The sequence below is a fragment of the Cupressus sempervirens genome, chromosome 3, assembly GCF_028749045.1.
Source record: "Cupressus sempervirens isolate cs-2001-9-10 chromosome 3, ASM2874904v1, whole genome shotgun sequence".
In the NCBI taxonomy this organism is placed as follows: Eukaryota; Viridiplantae; Streptophyta; class Pinopsida; order Cupressales; family Cupressaceae; genus Cupressus; species Cupressus sempervirens.
In genome coordinates this window covers 551,001,059-551,022,017 of record NC_143120.1, presented here as the reverse complement: position 1 = coordinate 551,022,017, position 20,959 = coordinate 551,001,059, and the positions used below count along the sequence as shown (strand labels likewise).

Genomic DNA, 20,959 nt, shown 5'->3' with positions numbered 1-20,959 from the left:
AATTTACTTGATGTATCCCCAATTTGAGAAATGTTTACTATGTTTCTCAATCCAACACCCTATCAAGACTCTCAATTGGGGTTGGCCTATCATCCCTTGAATCTAGGGGATGTCGAGATATAACTACAAGACAAAAAAGAAAAAAAAGCTTACAACGAAATGCGTCCTCAATTCATGGGCTCCCAAAACTGAACATTTGTCAATCAAAAAACAATTGTAATGGACACCCTAGAAATGCCCAAAAACTAAACCAACTGCTGATAGGGATTTAATCAAGTAATTTGCATCCAACTCTTTATTTCTCTGTTAAATGTTTAAACCCTTTTATATACGATGTTGTTGGTGGATTGGAAACTCTATATGATGTGCTGCCCTGCTTTAAAAATGATATGCCCTCCACACACTAGCTTGGCTTAGATGGCTTTGTCTGTCTGGCTGAATAAAATGTTTGTTTGTTTTTATGTCTTTGCATAGATTTGAAATCGCATAACATGAACAAGAAGGAATTTATAATAATATGCAAGCTGAAGATTGAACTACTGCTGAAATAATATTATTTGTCAAACTAATAAAATCAAACACATAGCTGACTTTTCAACTCACTAATTACTCCAGCATTATAACATAATGTTTCAGAAATGACTGAATAGTTTTGGGCTACAGTGATGTGAATAAGGTCACGCTACAGTGGCATGAATAGTGTCGTGCTACAATAACGTGAATAGTACCGCACTACAGTGCTGCTACAGTATAATTTGTTTTCAATCAGTCCAAGATTATCCCTTTAGAATGGCATAAGCATCGGACAAGAAGTGGGGAGGATATGAGCAAACACTCAATCTGCCTATAGCTGGAAATGCGCCCAATCTGCCTGTTAATGAAGCTGATAGCAATGAATTCCAAAGGCCAAACCCCAAGGGAATGATGTCTAAAATGTTACAAGAGAGGATAGATGTCCTTCAATGCCGAGAATGGATCTGTGACTCACACATCGATTTCTCCTCGCATCCAACCTTGCCGAATGAAGCCACCAACGCTACCTTTTATTCTTTCTCCAAGGGTCGACTCAACTCTCATGAGCAATGTGGGATAAAAGATGTGCAATATGAAACATATTAAAATATTCACTTATGTCTCCCTTAGGCGCCCCTTTGATTTGCACACATTCCTATAAAATTTAATATTAAAATAACACTTTATTTTACAACTAAATTAAATATTACTTTAATAATACTTCAGGCACAAAAATATATAAGCTATCGGACTTCGAACAACACAAGCGATAGCTCGTTGGAAAGCTCTTGCCGAGGAGTATCAAATCCAATCACCAAAACTAACCTCCCCTATGTCCTACTAACTTACTAAAAATAATAAGTATGCCTAAGACTGAGTAAATCAACTCCTTTTTCGCCCAAACTAGGGATGACTAGACCAAAACACTCTAGGATCCCTTTTAAACCCTTTGTTAGCCCTTAGGACCATGTAGAACTAGGCTAACGCACAAACACACTTGGTCAACTGCTAAAGTGGGGACATTACAGTCAACTCCTCTTGAAATTGCTTGTCCTCAAGCAATCTCGGTCCAGCCTGTTGAATAACCTGCTCACTCTCCCATGTAGCATCCTCCTCCGGCAGGTCTTTCCATCTAGCCAAATACTCCTTCACTATCTTGGTTCTGAGTTTCCTCTCTTGGGTGTCCAAAATAGCCTCAGGCACTAACACGAGCTTCCCCTCCTCATCCAAAGGGGGTAAATATGTAGAAGGAACTACACTCTAACCAATGGCTTTCTTAAGCCTTGACACATGAAATACATTGTGCACCCAACTACCCTCTGGAAGCTCAAGCTCATAGGTGACTTCACCCACTCTGCGAATCACCTTGTAGGGACCACAAAATGTAAGCTTCAACTTCTCTACCCTACTCCTCTTGAGCAATAATTGCCTATATGGTTGTAGCCTCAAATACACCATATCCCCTACCTCAAAACTGCACTCTACCCTATGCTGATCAGCATACGACTTCTGCTGATTTTGGGCTTGTTGTAAGTTCTCCTTCAGCGCTGTCAAGGTATCCTAACTATCCTACAACAGCTCTTTGGCTTTGGGCACTCAATTGTTCCCAAAAACCAAATTCATGAAGCTTGGTGCTTCATACCCATACAATGCCATAAATGGAGTCATCTTGATGGTCATGTGATTGTAACAATACTCCCCCATGTGTAACCACTTGACTCACGTTCTCTGTTGTGCAATCACATAGTTCCGCAAATAGCATTCCACACATTTATTTACTATCTTCGTCTGCCCATCTGTCTGAGGGTGGTAACTCTTACTAGGTGTAAGATCTGTACCGTATAGCCTGAACAACTCCTACCAAAAGGCGTTCATGAACTTGCTATCCTTGTCACTAACAATAAATCTCAGTATACCATGCAACCTGAAAACCTCTCTAAAGAACAAATCTGTCATCTGAGCTGCTTTATAAGTAAAAGGAATAGCAAAGAAGTGAGCAAACTTTGTCAATTTGTCTACCACCACATAAATAGAATCACTTCCCTGCACTCATGGTAAACCAGTGATGAAGTCCATAGAAATGCTTTCCCATTTCCTATCTGGAATGGGCAAGGGTTGTAGTAAACCTGCAGGAAACGTGTGCTCTCCCTTATTCTGTTAACAAACTGCATACTCCCTAACATACCTCTAAACATCAACCTTGAGCCCTCTCCATGAGAACCACTCTCGAATTTGCATGTAGGTCTTGTAGACCCCTGGATGCCCAGTTGTAGGTGCATCATGAAATGCCCTCAAAATTTCCTCTCTAAACTGTGATGTAGGGATCAAATAAACCCTAAGTTACCGGATTCGCACCCTGGAGCTCGGGTCCAGGTCCGGATTCATTCGGGTCCGGATCCGAGCCCGGGTCCGCGACCGGTCCGGGCAGGGTCCGCATTTTGGCCTGCGGGTCCTCCCGGGTCCGTGCTTGCACGGACCCGGGAGGACCCGCAGGCCAAAATGCGGACCCTGCCCGGACCGGTCGCGGACCCGGGCGAATCCGGGCGGACCCGCGGCAGGTGGGGCCAAAAAGTGGCCCAAAAAAGCAATAAAATAATGTTTTTTTCATTATTTTTTTTGCCAAACCCTAAAGTAAGGCCTATTAGATGCATTTCATTCATCTAATCTCTCATTTGCTTTGTCATTTTGCTCTCTCATTTTGGTGTGGCCATTTTGCAAGTTTGAAGAGAAGGTTGTAGAGATTATTTGTGGAGTTTCAAATCCTTCAAATAATCAATGTTGAGTGTTCCAGGTATGCATTTGATCCTTCCTTTTGCTTCTTTCATAGTTTGTTTTTAGTTTTTTAAATTTTTTATATTTATTGTTCTAAATTTTTATCAAGTTTTGTATAAGTTTTGAAATATTTTTTTAAATTTGTTTTTATAGATTGCAAGAATCCAAGAATGAGTAGTCAGGGTTCAGTGGGTGGGGTGGGATCCCAAAGATTTAAAATTGATAAAGGCTCTCCTTTGTGGAAGTATACAACAAGAATTGAGCAATGTGCTGGTGGGGGAGGGTATATATGGAAATGCAATTTTTGCCAAAACCAATATAGAAGCTCCTATTTCCGGGTTAAACATCATTTGATAGGTCCACCAGGTCAAGGGATTTCCATGTGTGAGGGGCCCCCAGAGGGAGGTAAAAAAGGGTTGTCAGCTCCTCAAATAGCAGGCATGTTAAAAGAACAAGAAGAGGCTGATAGGTTAGTGTCAAAGGTAAAAAAAGATAAGTCAAAGCAAATACCACCAACACCACCCTCTCAAACAATTAGTAAACCACATCCCTTCCTACCTACCCCATCTATGGATGAAGATGAAATAGAAACACCCGCATCCCGCAAGAGAGGCCCATTAGATACGGCATTTGAAAATGACAAGAGAGAAATTGCTGACATAAAGGTTGGGCGTTGCCTCATTACAAATGGTGTTTCATTCAATCTAGTGAGATCCCCTTATTGGAGAGAGATGGTGAAAGCAATAAATGATGCACCTCATGGTTACCAATCCCCTGGATATGAAAAGTTGAGAACCACCATATTGCATAAGGAGAGAAAGAATGTAGAAAACCTCCTCAAACCAATAAGAGATTCTTGGATCCAAACGGGGGTGAGCATTCTCTGATGGATGGAAAGATTGCAAAAACCGTCCTTTAATAAATGTGATTGCTGTTTGCCCCAAGGGGGCAATGTTTTTGAAGGCGGTTGATTGTGAAGGGCAAGTAAAGGATGCAAATTTTATTGCCCAACTTCTCATTGAATCCATAGAGTCCGTGGGAGTTGACAATGTTGTCCAAGTAATAACGGACAATGCTAAAGTTTGTAAGGCTGCAGGTGCTTTGGTAGAAGCACGATATGAGCATATCTTTTGGACACCATGCACTGTCCACACCTTGAACTTGGTGATGAAAACAATGGGCAGCCAAATTGAATGGATGAAAAATGTGTATGAGGAGGGTGAGCAGATCCAAATGTTTGTGACAAACCACCATATGTCCCAAGCAATTTTCAGAACTTTCTCCCGCTTGGAATTATTGAAGGTAAATTTTAAACTTTATTTAGCTTCATTTATCATATTAATTTTTGTGTCATACTTTACAAAATTTAATACATATTCTTAAATTTTTGTGTTATCAACTTATCATATTAACTTACAATTTGAATTAACATGGTAATAGGTTGCTGAAACAAGGTTTGCTTCACACACAATCGTCCTTAGACGACTTGTGAGGGTGAAAGAGGCATTGGGTCAAATGGTTATTAGCAACAAATGGGGTGGATGGAAGCAAGCTGATACAGAAAAGGCCAAAACTGTAAAGGATTTGATCTTGAGTGATAATTTTTGGAATAGGGTGGAATATGCATTAGAACTCACCGAGCCCATCATGTCTATGCTTCGGTATGCCGACACGGATGAGCCTTGTTTGGGAAACATATATGATGCCATGGACTCTATGCTAGAAAGAATGAAATCAGTAAGTTTAAATTTTTATACAATACTTTATCCTTGTTTATTGAGAGATTTTGATTTTTGATTTTAATTAGGTTATTAACACTACATCAAGATAACTTACATGTACATCATTTGACATCCCAGGTCATTCAGAGGAGAGAGCAGGATCCTGATACCTTGTACACTAAGGTGGAGAAAATTGTTCTACATCGTTGGAACAAGATGACTACACCTTTGCACCTCTTGGCATATGCACTTTCTCCTAGATATTATAGCAGTGAGATACTTGCGATTCCTGGTAGAGTGGCACCATATAGAGATCCTGAAGTTGTTGCTGGGTATAAGAGGGCACTTAACAGGCTCTTTAGTGATCCTAATGTGGCATCAAATGTTAGGAAAGAGTTTGTTGATTTTGTCTCAAGCAAAAATGCAGAGCCTGATGCAATCAATGACCAAAGTAAATTGGATGCCATTGGATGGTGGTACTTACATGGGGAAAGTTACCTGTACCTCCAACCTCTTGCCATTAAGATCTTGTCACAAGTATGTATTTAAGTTTTTTTTCCTTTTCTTATGGCTACTTAGCTTGTCGAATTAGCACTCTTAAATTCCTATTGTACTGTAAAATTACTTAGCTAATTTTTTAAAATTTGTTGGTTGTCTCTCTAGGTTGCAAGCTCTTCTGCTGCTGAGCGGAATTGGAGTACATACTCCTTTATCCACTCAGTGAAGCGTAACCGGTTGGGTTCAAAGAAAGCAGAGGACTTGGTATTTATTCACAACAACTGGCGCCTCTTATCACGCAAGGATCCAGGATATAAGAAGGGACCAGAGAAGTTGTGGGATGTACTACCTGAGACTTCTAACTTGGATATGACTGTCCAAGATATATCTAGAATTGCCTTGCTAGATGTTGAGGAGGACGAGGAGGAGGATGTGGCTGCATCTGGGGCTAGTGGAACCGGTTTGGGTTCCAATGATGTGGAAAATGTCAATGATATAGATGAGGATGAAGCCATTGATCCCTCATATTTTGATGACCCATTTGACCCTTGAAGGGCATTTGCATCTTTGATAAACTATGTTTAAACATTTGTCATTGACTCATTGAGTCATTTATGATTTATCACTATGTTTCACAGTTTCAAACTTTATTAAGTCATAATTTATTATCTATCAATCTGATGAAGTAGTCTATGTTTTGAAATTCCATTTTGCATTTTAGTAATTCAATGTATGATTTTATTTACAACATTAGCATAGATTAATGAGTGAGTATTTAATGTTTATCTTTGACATTTGGCATTGATCAATAATCAAGTAACATTGATATATTCATACTATGGAATGACTTAGTTTTACTTTTACAACTATATGAGTTTATATTTTTTTTGCATATATATATATATATATATATATATATATATATACACTAACGAACCCACCCACGAACCCAAATGGGGAAAAAAAAATTGCCCGAACCCACGAACCGAACCCCGAACCCGAACCCGTCCCCGAACCCGAATCGGCAACTTAGAATAAACCCTGTCCTGAAATCTGATCAACCCATCCAACACCGCATACCTATTTTTAATTGTTTTCTTATTCGGTGCCCTCTAATCGATGCACATGCGCATCGTCCCATCCTTCTTCACTAGAACTACTACTGAAGCAAAAGGGCTTTTGCTAGACCTAATGTACCCCATCTCCAATAGCTCCTTAATTGCCTTCTCTATCTCATCCTTGTCTTTCTTAGGATGACAATAGGGAATAATCATGACCGTTTTGGCTCCCTCCTTGAGCTCAATAACATGTTCTATCCCCCTGTCAGGAGAAACCCCGTGCAGAATATCGCCAAATACTATTTTGGCATGCCTGTCAAGTTTCTCCTGGATAGCTGATGGATGACTCTTTACCTGTGGCTCTTGTGGAGCTGGCATAATGAAACATTTTGTTCCCCACTCTATGTCATTATGCCAAAAAAGTCTCTGCATTCTCCTCAAGGAGACTACTCTGCAACTCCCATTTGAAAGTCCTCTAAGTACAACAGTTCTACCCTCGTGCTGGAATCTCATCTCTAGTTTTGCTGGGTTGAGTGTGAACTCAACTAGCGAGGCCATCCATGTCATGCTGAGGATGACATCATAGTATCCCATGTCTACTACATAGAATTCATCCTCCAACTCATAGCCATCTCCAAACCTAATGTGAAGATTAGATATCTTCCGACTGCATAATAATTTGTCACCATTAGCTACCATGACTCTAAACACAACTTGCTCCTCCATCTGTAAACCTCTTGCAACTACCAACTATGCATCAATGATGTGTAGCCCCAGTGTCAATGAGAGAGATCACTTTTTGCCCCTAGATAGTACCCCTAACCCTAAATGTGATCCCCTTTTGAGCCCCCGTCAATCGTGCGAATGACCTGTCATCCTTACGAATGTTTTTCTCCTCTAAAGTGCTACTCTCATCCAAATCGAAGTGCTGATCCTCCACCTCTCACTGTCACTCCTCCGCTGAAAAATACTCCATTTTATTTGCCTTATCCTTGAGAGGGCGCTAATAAGATAAGTCAGAAGGCTCTCTACAATGAAAATACAACTTCTTCCTCCTCAACTCATTCAGGGTGTCACTATCCAACTTCCTATTATCCCCTTTTGGATGTGCATCCAGGTAAAAAGGTTTTTTAACCTTATCCTTGTCCTTCCTATGTAAATCTCTAGGCTGAAATCTGCTCTTAAAAGAAGGTGTCAAGTCACGAGCCTTCTTAGTAGCCTCCTGTAAAATAGCAAGGTCATGCCCCTTGACCCAACCCCTCAAGGGATCTGAGAGTCTGTCCCTAAACAACACTACTAATCTCCTCTCTGCAATATCTGTGACTCACATAGCTAACCTCTGAAATTCTCTGATATAGGTCTCAACTGACCCCCACTGCTTGAGCTACGCCAACTCCTTAAACTATAACTCAGGATCTTTGGTATCAAATCTCTCTATAAGCCTCTTAGTGAACTCTTTGTAAGATGTGATTTGATTATGCCCCAAGGTTACCATGCCATGGTGCCACCACTCCTGTGTTGGGCCCACCAAATGAATAGCTGCATACTTGATAGCTTTCTCCTCGGGCATAAGATTCAATTGCAAGTATGTATCTACCTTTTGCAACCAAGATCGTACAGTCATCTTCTCCAAAGCATCATAATAAGGTAAAGAAAGTTTTCCAATTTTCTTTCTCAACTCAAAGTTTTGATTCCTCCCTCTTGCTCTAGGGCATGTCTCATCCTCAAGTCCATATAATCTCTGAGGGAAATATCTGCCTGAAACTCTGGTCCACCAGCCTCCCAGTCCCTCATAAACTGAACTTGTAACTCGGTGATCTACAGTTCGTTCACAGGGTGAACTGGATCTTTGGGTGGGAATGTAGGTAGAAGAGGTCTCGAGCTCGCTGACCAACTGGGCGTGCAATGTGTCTAAAGTTATCAGCCTCATTCCCATTGTTGCCTTGTCCATCATTATTACCATTGATATTAATCTCAAGACCATTGTTGTTGCCTCGGCCTCCATTATTATCATTGCCCCATTGTTATTGTTTACATTGTTGGCATCATTTGGATTAATATTGACGTGCATCTGTCTAGCTATAAGCTATTGCATCATATCCATTCGCCTATTCTGCTCCTGATGCATATACTGCCCTTGCTCTAACGTTTCCAGTAACCGTCCGAACATTACCTCCTGATCTAGACAGGCATTCCTAACTCTGCCTAGTCCTGTATTCCTGTCATCTCCGTCATCCATACTGTTGTCATGTTCAAAGAATATCTCCTCTATGTTTGTATGACTGGATTCTATGTCCACTTGCACAAATGAATTAGACTGCTCGCTCTATGAGTCTGAATCTTTGTTGTCTTGCACTGGTATGGCAGAAGTTAATGGCCTCTATCGCATGCTCAAACATACATTCTTAACCTATTTTATTTTTGACTTTCGTGTTTTGACATTTCATCAAATAGTTTTCCCTCTATCTGGTTGTTCCAGATTCCCTCTAAGGCCTCCACAGGATGGCAGGATTTAAAGGCTCTGATACGACTGTAATGGACACCCTACAAATGCCCAAAAAATAAACCAACTGCTGATAGGAACTTAGTCAAATAATTTGCATCCAACTCTTTATTTCTCTGTTAAATGTTTAAACCCCTTTATGGCTTCGGAAATAAAATGTTTGTTTGTTTTTATGTCTTTGCAAAAATTTGAAATCACATAGCATGAACAAGAAGGAATTTATAATAATATGCAAACTGAAGATTGAACTACTGCTGAAATAATATTATTTTTCAAAACTAATGAAATCAAAGACATAGCTGACTTTTCAACTCATTGATTACTCCAGCATTATAACATTATGTTCCAATAATGACTTCCCATCTTCCTACTCCAGTAACATGAATAGTGTGGCGCTACAGTAACATAAATAGTGTCGCACTACAATGCTATTACAGTTAATTTGTCTTCAATCGGTCCAAGATCCTCATAAAAATCATCCCTTCAAAATGGCATAAGCATTGGTCAAGAAGTGGGGAGGATATGAGCAAACACCCAATCTATCACTCACTAGAAATGCACCCAATCTGCCTGTTAATGAAGCTGATAGCAATGAATTCCAAAGGCCAAACCCCAAGGGAATGATGTCTAGAATGTCACAAGAGAGGATAGACGTCCTCTAATGCCAAGAACGGATCTGCAACTCACACATTGATTTCTCCTCATATTCAACTTCGTCGAATGAAGCCACCAATGCTCCTTTTTATTCTTTCTCCAAGGGTCGACTCAACTCTCATGAGCAATGCGGGATAAAAGATGTGCACTATGAAACATATTAAACTATTCACTTCTGTCTCCCTTAGTCACCCCTTTGATAGCTTGTCAGAAAGCTCTCCCCAAGGAGTATCAAATCCAATCACCAAAACTGGCCTTCCCTATGTCCTGCTAACTTACTAAAAATAGCAAGTATGCTTGAGACTAAGTTAATCAACTCCGTGTTGGCCCAAACTGGAGATGACTATGCCAAAACACTCTAAGATCCTTTTTAAACCCTTCGTTAGCCCTTGGGACTATGTAGAACTAAGCTAATGCACACACACTTGGTCAACTACTAAAGTGGGGACATTACAACAGTCTGCATGTGAAGGTGATCCCTAATTATTATAATCAGTCATATTCCACCCAATAGTCATGCCATCTAATCATATATGTAGGGGAAAAAAATGACTATTATAGCCTAAAAACCATAGTTACACCACCTTGGGGGACGGGGGGACGGCGAAACGGGGGGACAAGTTTCCGGGACGGGGGGACAGAGGGGCCTTAATTTGGGGACGGCGGGGGGACGGTGGGGGGACGGCGGCAGGGGACAAGAGGGGTGTATATATCTATGCATATGGTATTTAAAAATGTTAGTTATGAAAATATGTATTGCAATATAGGATGTAAAGATGTAAAAGAGTGAATACTTGAAACATTGCATTGAATTGGAACATCGAACATTAAACATAAATAGTTGAATTTGCAAATAGTGAATAGCAGGATGTCTCCCATCCTCGGTGGAGGTGGTGGAATCTAGTGGCACCGCTGGGGACGGGGAGACGGAGTCCCCAAGTCTCCGGTGCGTTGAAGTCTCCGAGACGTCGGGCAAAAAGGGGGGGGACGCGTCCCCGTGTTACTATGCTAAAAACCTTAATTACCTTTATAACCCCTTCTTGTTGTCACAATTCATTGTCACAAAAGTAACTACCAATGTGGATAAAAGCATTGAATTTAGTTTGTATTGCAAATGCTAAAGAAAGGAATATATTAAAACTATAAAAAATATGGAATCTTCATGCTTTTGCCATTGTGAACAATAAATTTCTATTTATGGAAGACTATATTGTTTCCAAGAGCCAGCCAAGAGCCTAAGTTTGAACATTTGTATTAGAAACTAAGACATCAAGATAGCCATCATTGTGCACATTGCATACGCCCAAGGCAGTCTGCCAATCTAGAGATTAATGCATCGGTCAGATTCACTTGATGAATGACCACCCACATAGTTCTACAACAAGCCAAATTCACTATCTTATTCAAAAGTCATGAAAGTAGCTCATTCATGAGTTTAATAGTTCAAGAGGAAAATAATTAAAAAGAGAAATGGAGGGTGGAAACAAAATGGCCAAATTAAATTTAAATCTCGATGGAGCAGCTTAAGGGAATCTAGGAGTTGCTGGGGCTGGTTTTGATATCAAAAAACTTTAAGTGAATTCTTTGGATGGCTCTTTGCATCTACATTCCAAAACAATAATGATACAAAGTGTAAAGACTTGCTAGCAAGTCTCAAAGCGGCCTATGTGGATGGTCATGATAATATACTTGCAGTTGAAAGTGACTCTAAAATCTTGCTGATTAAGCAGCCCTCCAATATAATTTTTCTTCCTAGAAAGTAAAGATATGAAGGATTGGGAGGATCTAGAGCAAGTATATTTTACACAACCAAATTTCCTAAAGACTGCCACCTCCTTATGCTTAGTGATAAGCTCTTAATCATAGGATGGTTTGTATCTTCAACTTGCACCTTTGTACACGTACTCTCCTATCAGTAATCATCTAAGGCAATGTGGTTTTTTTAAGTATTGTAAAGTTTGATAGCTCAATAGGCATTGGTAGAGATTTGACTATCTTTTAGTATAGAATATCTACAGTCTGTATTGGTTGTCTACTATCTTCCTTCGCTTAGTGTCATGCCCCTGTAATAAGGCATTGCACACCAACCAAATCGCATCCTCAATTTCTAATAATCCCAATCATTTAGAGGCTAACTTAAAACCTTTTTCCTAGGCAACAGCTTAAATAGTATTTAGAGGCCGAGTAGGATAAAATGAAAAGGAAAACAATTTCAATTACCAATTTACTAAAAGGATAAACTAAATAAAATGTTTTAAGACAGCAATTCCTAACAAGGTTGGTTAAAAAGGCAGCACTTAGGTTTAGAAGTGATGCACCCTTTATTAAGAAGTGTGATGGTGATAAGGTTGTGACTATTCATCACATCATGTAAAATATAAAAAGGAAGACCAATCCATTTGTGGAAGGCATCAGGTGTGAATGAGAATAACAGAAAGGAAGTCGATACATAAGGCAGAATTACTATAATCTTCAGCAATCATCTGATTTGAGATAAATTTGAATATAATATTAGATTATAAATTAATTGATATATATATAGACATTCTTAGTAAAAATCAAGTAAATATATATTGTGAGTAATTTATTTGCATTTTCCTTCCAATCATTTATTAATGAATGCATATAGGAAATTCCTATAGGATAGATATCAGTTTTGAATTTATAGAATGATTTGCAAATAGGAAAGGTTGCCGGCCTTCCAAGTTCACAATCAAGTAAGCCACCCTGAGATGGATGGACCAGAAATCCTGCCACACTTGTGGGTTGGTGCTGTTGAAGACTAGATATCTAAATGTAATGTCCCTTTTTGGGTGACATTGGAAATCCTAAAGTCCAATCCATAAAATATTAATTTGACTCAAGGGACCTTAATGCAAAATTATACCTTGGGTCAAGTTAATATTATAAAGTGGGTAAAAGGTGACAAAGAGGAAAAGACAAAGGACAGAGAAAAGGAAACTGAAGAGCCAAAGAGTGATGCATTAAAAGAAGAGAGACTCATTTTGGGCATGATTGGATATTGATTTGGTTCAGATTTCTCTTAGAGAAATTTAGGAATCTTCAGCTTCTATTCAGAATCTGAGGATGCGAACCCTCTGATTCTTTTTGGTGGATTGGACATAGCCCCAGTTCATCATCCATGGTGGATTCAAATCAGATTCCACATTTGAGCCTACAAGTGCACTTAATTGTTTATTTCCAATCTGACAGTATTTCTGTATTTAAGATAGGACTTGATATTAGTTACTGTATTGCTGATGTATAATGCAATAGCATAGTTATGAGGAATTTGTATGGATTTGCTGGTTATGATATTGTATTACTGATGTATAACGCAATAACATGCATTTATGAAGAATTTATATGAGTGATTACCGGTTACTTTTGTTGGATGAACAGAAAATTCACCCATGCTCTCGCAATACAGGGGCAACCATCCTTAGGATCGCAGTTTGCAATCATTTCCGACAGACTCCTAATATAGTTACTATAGGAATATGCCTTGGCATAATTATTAATGCTGTTAAGGCACTCTGATCTCATATGCATTTAGATGAGATCATGAAATCTCAACATGTAATGCTAATACTTGTAAAGTAAAGATGTTATCATATATTTTTATTTCTTAATGGTTACTGATTCATATTGTTGTAGGATCAAAAGCAGAATTACCTTATAGAGTGTTATGCATTTGATAATATTTTATAAAAGTTGTGCTAATAAATCAATTGCATTCTTCAAATTAAGCTGGAATTGTTAATTCAGGCTAGAAATCAAAAAGCTACCAAGAAGAGACTTAACAACTATCACGTTTTAGTACATTTTTAGAAAGTTTATATTTTGGCCCATTAGGGTTCTTGTTTTCTTCATACATTTTCTCTTGGGCAGTTTATGCAAATTTTAAATGGTTGTAAAATAAAGATGTTATCATACTTGTAAAATGAAGATGTTATCATATATTCATATTTTCTTATTTCTTATCATATAGTAAGAAAATAATAAAAACTTACGTTTGTGGTACTTTGTATGCTGGTAGCTGATGATGATTAAATTGTACCCCATGTCAAAAACAAAAAAAAATCAAAAGAATCATTAGAAAACTAAAATTAGCAAATGATACATTCAATTTGCTTCCTACAAATTTGTAACAAGCTTAATCAACATAATCAAATCAAATGCTAGTGAAAACTTTAAGACAAGCTTTCATTCAAAGCTTCAAAAATAGATATATGAATACCCTAATATCTTGGCAACAAAACGTATATTCAAGGAAAATGCCCACAGTCATCATAGATAACTATCAGGTTGCATTACTAATTATCTTAAAGTTGGTTATTTCAATAGATTTTTCATCAAACTATATGATATCTCCAAAAACAGTCAGCTTTTCTCCAATGTAATAAACATCCTGATAAGCAGATTCAAATAAGTGTACAGACATCACCCAGCTATAAATATTAGATATCAAGCATCTTTAAACCAATTCTCAATCACATCTAGCACAATGCACATTCATCAAGTAATCATATATTCAAAATATGTGTGAAATGAAGACATGCAAATCCATATAATGATAAACTGAAAAAGAAAAAGCTAGTAAAATCATCTCCATTCAGAACAAGAAATTCCACTATGCATGTATGGTTTGATTACCTCTCCATACTGCAAAAAAACAAATCTAAATCTATCACCCCACCCTATACCATCCTATGCCTGTGTCCGTATCAATACAGTTTAATTAATTCATATGCCACCCAAAAAAGGTTTATCCCCATTGTCTAATTAAAATTATTTAGCATAGATGTGCAGCAGTGACTGACTGTGTACATGTGTGAATACTCTATATGAATCTATCGGAAAAAAATATGACGAGAATTTAAATAGACATCACATTTCATTTGTATCTCCACATACACCCTTCTCTATCTAATATGTTTTCTGAAGAAAGTGAAACAGCAGTTCAAAATACATATCATAATCAATTCGTACATTCATTCTTCATTATTAACCCACATAGATATCTATCTCCCTAAAATGTTTGCTTGATAGCCACATATATTATTGAGTAGTAGTATGACATAAGCCCCTTCTAGACTGGGTCTGCACGAGAGCTTGCATTTAAAATTTTTAAGGATTTCCATTCCAAACTGTCAAGCAATTCTCAATCTTTACATGATTTGATGTCTCAAGTAATACAGTTATAAAAAAAATTGCAAAGACCTGTGTTTGTCCTGCACATAAAGACTGTCTACATGTTTATTATAAAATGCTTATGTATGTTTAATTTCATGTATGCATGCACATATGAACAACATATACAGTGCATGCATTACATAGTTACACTGCCCAGGGGGTCAGGGAGACATGGCGACAAGTTTCCAGGACAGAGAGATATGGTGACAAGTTTCTGGGACAGGGGGTGGGGAGACGTGAAGACAAGTTTCTAGGACGTAGACAGGGGAACAAAGATGCCTCAATTTGGGGATGGTGGAGGGAGGCAAGAGGACAATATAAGACATAAAGATGTAAAATACTAATTTACTAAAATTTAAATACACCAGTCTTGAACACTGAACATTGAAAAGTATATATTAAAATTTTAAATACTCGAATGAGCAAATGAAAAAGTTATAACTTCTATTATATAAATATTAAATAATTATAGTCATAGATCAAAAGTATGAGTAACTCATCATAGAGATGATTACATTAAGCAACATGATATGATATTCAATACGCCCAATAGAATATTAAAACATGTTTAATTTTTTTTGTTCGATAGGGCACACCCAGTCATCCCCTGGAGGGGTCAGGGGACTTGTTCTCGTCCCCCTATCTCCTCAAGGGACTTGTTCTCGACCCCCTGTCCCCACAAGGAATGCAGGGACGTCCCTAGTGAGACGGCAGCCCAACAAAGGCATTGTTGGGGATGCGAGAACGTCATCACCCTGTCCCGAGTGTGTCCCCGTCTAGGGTGCATCAAGGAAAAAGGGCGAGGATGTGTCCCCGTGTTACTATGAACTACATAAGCATGTGTTCAACAAGGCATAAGCATGAATATAAATACTACATAGACATGTAAGGAAATGTGTACATACACTAAAGTATTTGTCTTACATAAACATATCCATGTGTATTTTTATACATCTTTACATGCACACAATGCTCATGCTCGTATGTCCATATGTATAATATATGATATATGTATACTTCCCACAGGATATATCTATGAATGCAGTTCACTTTAGTTTCTTGTAACGCTTTCAAATCCACAATTTTAGATTCTATGTTACCTACAATACCATTACTTAATTCACACATTTTTTAGTAAAGAAACCAACCCATCCCTATTATTTGTTTTTTGATAATATCACGCAATAATGGTCAACATCATGAATTCACCGTTTAATTATAGAAAAGATATAAATGTGGATGGGTCACAAAATATTATTATAAGTCACCCCGACGGTACCAGTGGTTCAAAATTAAATAAACCATTTTTTGTAATGCAGTGATGTTCATGTCAATCTTAGTGTAGTTTCAATTGCATAAAACTCACTAAAGAAATATATATATATATAGTTAGATATGAGATATATTACATATATTATATTATATATATACAAATATATGTGCATGTTAAACAACAAACAATTATATTAAATACTAATGAATAGACATGTCTCGTAAAGGGACATGTCTATCCATATTTCATCTAATATAAGAGAAATGGATATCATTTGGAAAGTACATACCCAAGAAGGCAGTCTAATTACATTTGCAGTGATCCTCATTTCTCAACATAGTATCAAAGTCATGCTGCAAATGTGTAAGGAACTAATAAACATCATATGGTTTGATATACTATCAAGGAAAACGCAAAATGATAACAAAACTTATATGAAGTTGTGAAGAGAATAACTCAATACGAACAAAATAAAAGACCGCTAAAGAAAATCCTATGTTTCCCGCGTCCGATCAAAGTAGGCCTACATTGGAATTGAGGTTATGCACTTGTGAAGATGGCAGACGCCGAAACGGTGGAAATATTTGAGTTGAAAGACGAGGAGTTCTTTGTGGAAGCAGAGGAGTGGCAGTGGGACAATGCTTTGGAGGAAGATCTAGGAGGATTGGTTGTGAGGCCTCAAAGGGAGTGGCTGCAGCACTGCCTCAACTCCATCGCCACTATCAACATTTTAGCAGGCTAAACACTTTGTCCCACTTCTTGTTTGCAGATTTTAACACGAAAGGAGATGCCATCCTTTCCCCAATAATCACACATTGCATGCCACCAACATTCCCAGCCCTAACATCAGCATCGTGGCTTTGTAATGATCAAACCTTCATCGACACCTTAAATAGTGTACCTGAGCATCTATCATTTAGGGAGGACCCTTCATATTAGACAGTAGTAAGAAGATTGTGGAATCGACATTCAGGAAATGTCAAATTGGCATAAGAAACAGGGCATCGTTGGTATTATGATAAATTCCTTATGTTGTTATATGATTGCCAAAATGCTCAAGGGCCATTATTGATATGACACAAGGCTGGTAGGGGAAAGGAAGGCAATTCCAGACTCCAATCAGCTTGTTAAGAGTATACACTAGAGAAAACACATACTTAGCAGCAAGAACCAACTTTATGCATGAATCAAGTATTGATTGATTAGACAACTCGCATGATAAAATATACTTTCAAGCATCTAAAATGCTCAGTTAGAGGGCCTTCCAGGTTGCAGCCAGTACAATGAATTACAAAATCATTGCTTAAAGCTTGCAATCTCAAGACCTTCTTCTACCTTAGAACTTCCTTGATACTTTCCTAAATCTAATCCAAGCTCTTATATAGCCAGCTAGACCACAAGTTGGCACGTCAAGCACTTTAATTACAAAATAGGTCTCGTCTTGGAGGAGAAAACAAAAGAACTATCTAATGATCAAAATAGAATTCGTGCTCTTAAAGATATGTCCACACATGATCCAAGAGATTGTAATGTCCCCATTGGTTGCCAGCATCAATATTTCAGAGATTAGCCTAATATTGGATCCCGTTAGACTAGTGAGGATGGTTAGAGGGTCTTCTGAGGATTGGTTCATCTCCAACATTCAGCAATTTATGGATTCAGCCTTCGTTCGATGTCATTTGGACTTCATTTGCCATACTATGTATAGTAAGTCAGGGGTAATTGAGATGGACCCTTTCTATTTTTAGAAAAGTGTATTTGGTCACATGGGGAATTATGAGGAGAGATTACTATTCCAGACGGCATGGCAACCAGACAAGTATTTCAAGAGATATTAAAGTTTAAGTGACTTAAGTGATTTATTTAAATATTTTAATGTTATAAAGTTATAAAGTCACTTAAGTGACTAAAAGATGAAATTGGCTTTTAATCCCACATTGCCTAGTTGTTTGTGTCTTCCCTCACATCGAGGTTATAAAAGCATGGAGCTACATTGGGATTAACACAATGAATATATGTTATTATAAGATATTTCCTAAGGACGAAATCCCTTGAGGAAAATAGTGAGTCTGGACGCAAACCTGGTACTCACATTCGCACTTTCCAAACTAAGGACTGGATTGATACATTGATTTCAGGAGATTACAGCTCCATGGAAGAATGGTCAGTTTAACACACAGGCTATTGTTTGACAGTGGAAGTTTGGACAGCAAGGAATAAGATCATTTACCCCACGGCAAGAAGAAGTTACAGACGTAAGTATCATTCTCCAAATTTCAGTTAATGGTGACAGCATTGTTCAGCGATAAACTACTGTAGAGAATGCATAGTAGCTAGGAGTAATCAAACGACACTCAGTTTTCCTCCTGAGTAAACCTAGCATGTGATTACCTCCATTCCATAACCGCAGGTCAGGGTTTATAGCAACTAGAGCACATTAAGTTTGGAGGTCCTGTAAACATAAATCATCTACAGGACGGCATTATTTCAGTTATAGCACACAAGGGTGGAAGAAGTTTGTAAGAACGTAAAGATCCTTGGCATTGACTTGGAAACAGCAGCTCAGTGTTGGGGAATTCCTTTCTCCCAAATTCTGCAAGGTCACACAACATCATACACAGAAAGAGGCGAATCTGGAGATAGGTAGTGAATATGCCATATCGGGTTTATCATGTATAGGTGACATTGGTACATAAGACCAGAAAACTGGAGTGGGCGCTGTAGAACATACAGAGCACAATCAGATATTATATGGAGCATTCACATTAGTAATGAGGTTGTATGGGCCACTTGTCAATCTGCAATTAATTTCGGGTATGTTCATTTTAGTTTGAAGTTGGAAGTCTACCGTCAGGCATTTTGTACATCTGTTGTTGGTCTATTATCATGGTCAAAAAATCAGTATTGTAACTTTGTGTTTTTTGAATCATCATCTTAGCTGCTTGCTGAAAGGCGTGATTTTCTTAGTGTAATGCAATTATTTCATAGCCTTCATGTTATGATCAGTATAGTGGGATGACTGTAATAAATTCAGCATAAGACACGGGTTACCTTCCAACTATTTGATGAATGACCATCAGCATAAGTATTGATTTTCTGATTAGATTAGGCAAGGAATATTACAGAGATGCCCTTCTACCACACAAGATGTCACATCATCATAGGAAACCATGCACAAAGAAACTCCACGGTACGCTAGATGAAACAAGCGAGCAGAGAAAGAGGCAGGAAATTCCAAGCACAAGGAACATTAGATTTTGTGCACTTAGGGTAAGGATCACCAATGGGTCCAAAATAAGATGCCATCTGCATAGAACTTGAAACCACAAGCAGCAATGGTTACTCCTCAAACAACAAACTGGTACAGAAAACAAAGCAACACTTTTGGTTGATGCAACATTGCTCATTGACCCAAAATACTCTTGCATCACGATATGAAGATAATAATAACAAATTGAGTTACCTCCAATAATAAGCAACCGAACGTACATATTTTGGTGGGAAGAGTTAATATTGAGGGTGGGGCTGATTATATTAAGACATGCGTACCTTAGAGTAAACAAGGAAAACATCATTTTTGTGAGGGTGTTTAAGTGGCCCGCTCCAAAATGTGGGTGTGTGTGTGTGCGTGTGCGTGTGTGTGTGCGTGCATGTGTGTGCGTGCGCATGTGTGCATGCGTGTGTGTGCATGCGCGTGCGTGCGCGTGTGCGTGTGTGTGTGTCCGAACGTACATATTTTGGTGGGAAGAGTTAATATTGAGGGTGGGGCTGATTATATTAAGACATGCGTACCTTAGAGTAAACAAGGAAAACATCATTTTTGTGAGGGTGTTTAAGTGGCCCGCTCCAAAAAGTGTGTGTGTGTGTGTGTGTGTGTTGATAATAGATATAGTGATGTCAACTAGTTAAGAAAGTGGGATCAAATTTATTAGAAAGGCAAAATTTGTGAATCTAGTGTTTGAATAGGATATTTTTATATTCCTTCCAAACATAAACACAACTATAAGAGTTATATGCCTTGATCTTTTCCTCCGAGAATATTATTGTAAGAAAAGGGAGATTGATTTCAGACTAAGAGGGAGTTTGACACCTCTTCAAAGGTAACATTGGATGAACAGTTATGAAGATTGATATTCGGAGGAGTCTGAAAGTCCAAGTGTGTGACTACATGGTTTTATTGGGCCTGCCCCCTGCATACATCATAAGGAAGTGACAACTTCAAATGATTATCACTTGTATTTGCAAAAGTTATTGAAAGGTGACGATCTTACAATAACTTAATTTTCGATCATGATGGATATCTTGCAATGTCTATGCAGATCATGATAGATTATACTTTGCATGGTGAATGTTCGTATGGTAAGCATTATGAGAATGTGTGCGCACATACCTTATCAAAATTTTGAGTACATGACGAATGTTATGCAAATTGATGTTCAGGAGGCCATTACACTAAGTACTTGGTGAATATCATATGAGATGACATTCAAGAGGTCATTACTCATAGTACTTGGTAAATATCTTGCAACTCAACATTCAGGAGGCCATTGCTCAAAGAGTAAATGGTGAATGTCATATGAGATGACATTCAGAAGGTCATTACTCCCAATATCATTACTCAAAGTATATGGTGAATATCATGAGTTGATATGCTGGAGGCCAATACTCATGATATCAAAATGTTGAATATCTTGTGATCAAAGATATTTGTATGTTACATTGAGGTAACACATGATCTTGTGTTTATTCTCCATAACTAAGAGGGAGTGTT

The 20,959-nt window shown here is 38.2% G+C and overlaps 2 protein-coding genes across 5 annotated transcripts in view; one reads left to right on the top strand and one right to left on the bottom strand.

Annotated features, from left to right (window-relative positions):
• Positions 1 to 20,959, bottom strand: part of LOC149567607 (UNC-50 family protein) — a 59,154-nt gene that overhangs the window by 13,623 nt on the left and 24,572 nt on the right. For all 4 annotated transcript variants that reach the window (XR_016362446.1, XR_016362448.1, XR_016362447.1 and 1 more), the window contains exon 3: positions 13,733 to 13,758. Coding sequence is in view for 1 of the 4 variants with exons in the window: in XM_089820847.1 (XP_089676973.1) it covers positions 13,733 to 13,758 (26 nt within the window). In the remaining 3 variants the exon portion in view is untranslated. The remainder of the gene's footprint in view (positions 1 to 13,732; positions 13,759 to 20,959) is intronic.
• Positions 4,173 to 6,180, top strand: LOC149567608 (uncharacterized). The gene is made up of 3 exons (XM_089823388.1): positions 4,173 to 5,022; positions 5,145 to 5,543; positions 5,670 to 6,180. The coding sequence occupies exons 1-3, from the start codon at positions 4,801 to 4,803 to the stop codon at positions 6,054 to 6,056; spliced, it is 1,008 nt and encodes a 335-aa protein (XP_089679514.1). The 5' UTR covers positions 4,173 to 4,800; the 3' UTR covers positions 6,057 to 6,180.

Bases quoted from the DNA above. Each gene is read 5' to 3' on its own strand.
- LOC149567608 (XM_089823388.1), top strand. From the start codon at position 4,801: ATGGTTATTAGCAACAAATGGGGTGGATGGAAGCAAGCTGATACAGAA. The intron at 5,023-5,144 runs GTAAGTTTAAAT...TTGACATCCCAG, and splicing joins TGCTAGAAAGAATGAAATCA to GTCATTCAGAGGAGAGAGCA. The intron at 5,544-5,669 runs GTATGTATTTAA...TTGTCTCTCTAG, and splicing joins CCATTAAGATCTTGTCACAA to GTTGCAAGCTCTTCTGCTGC.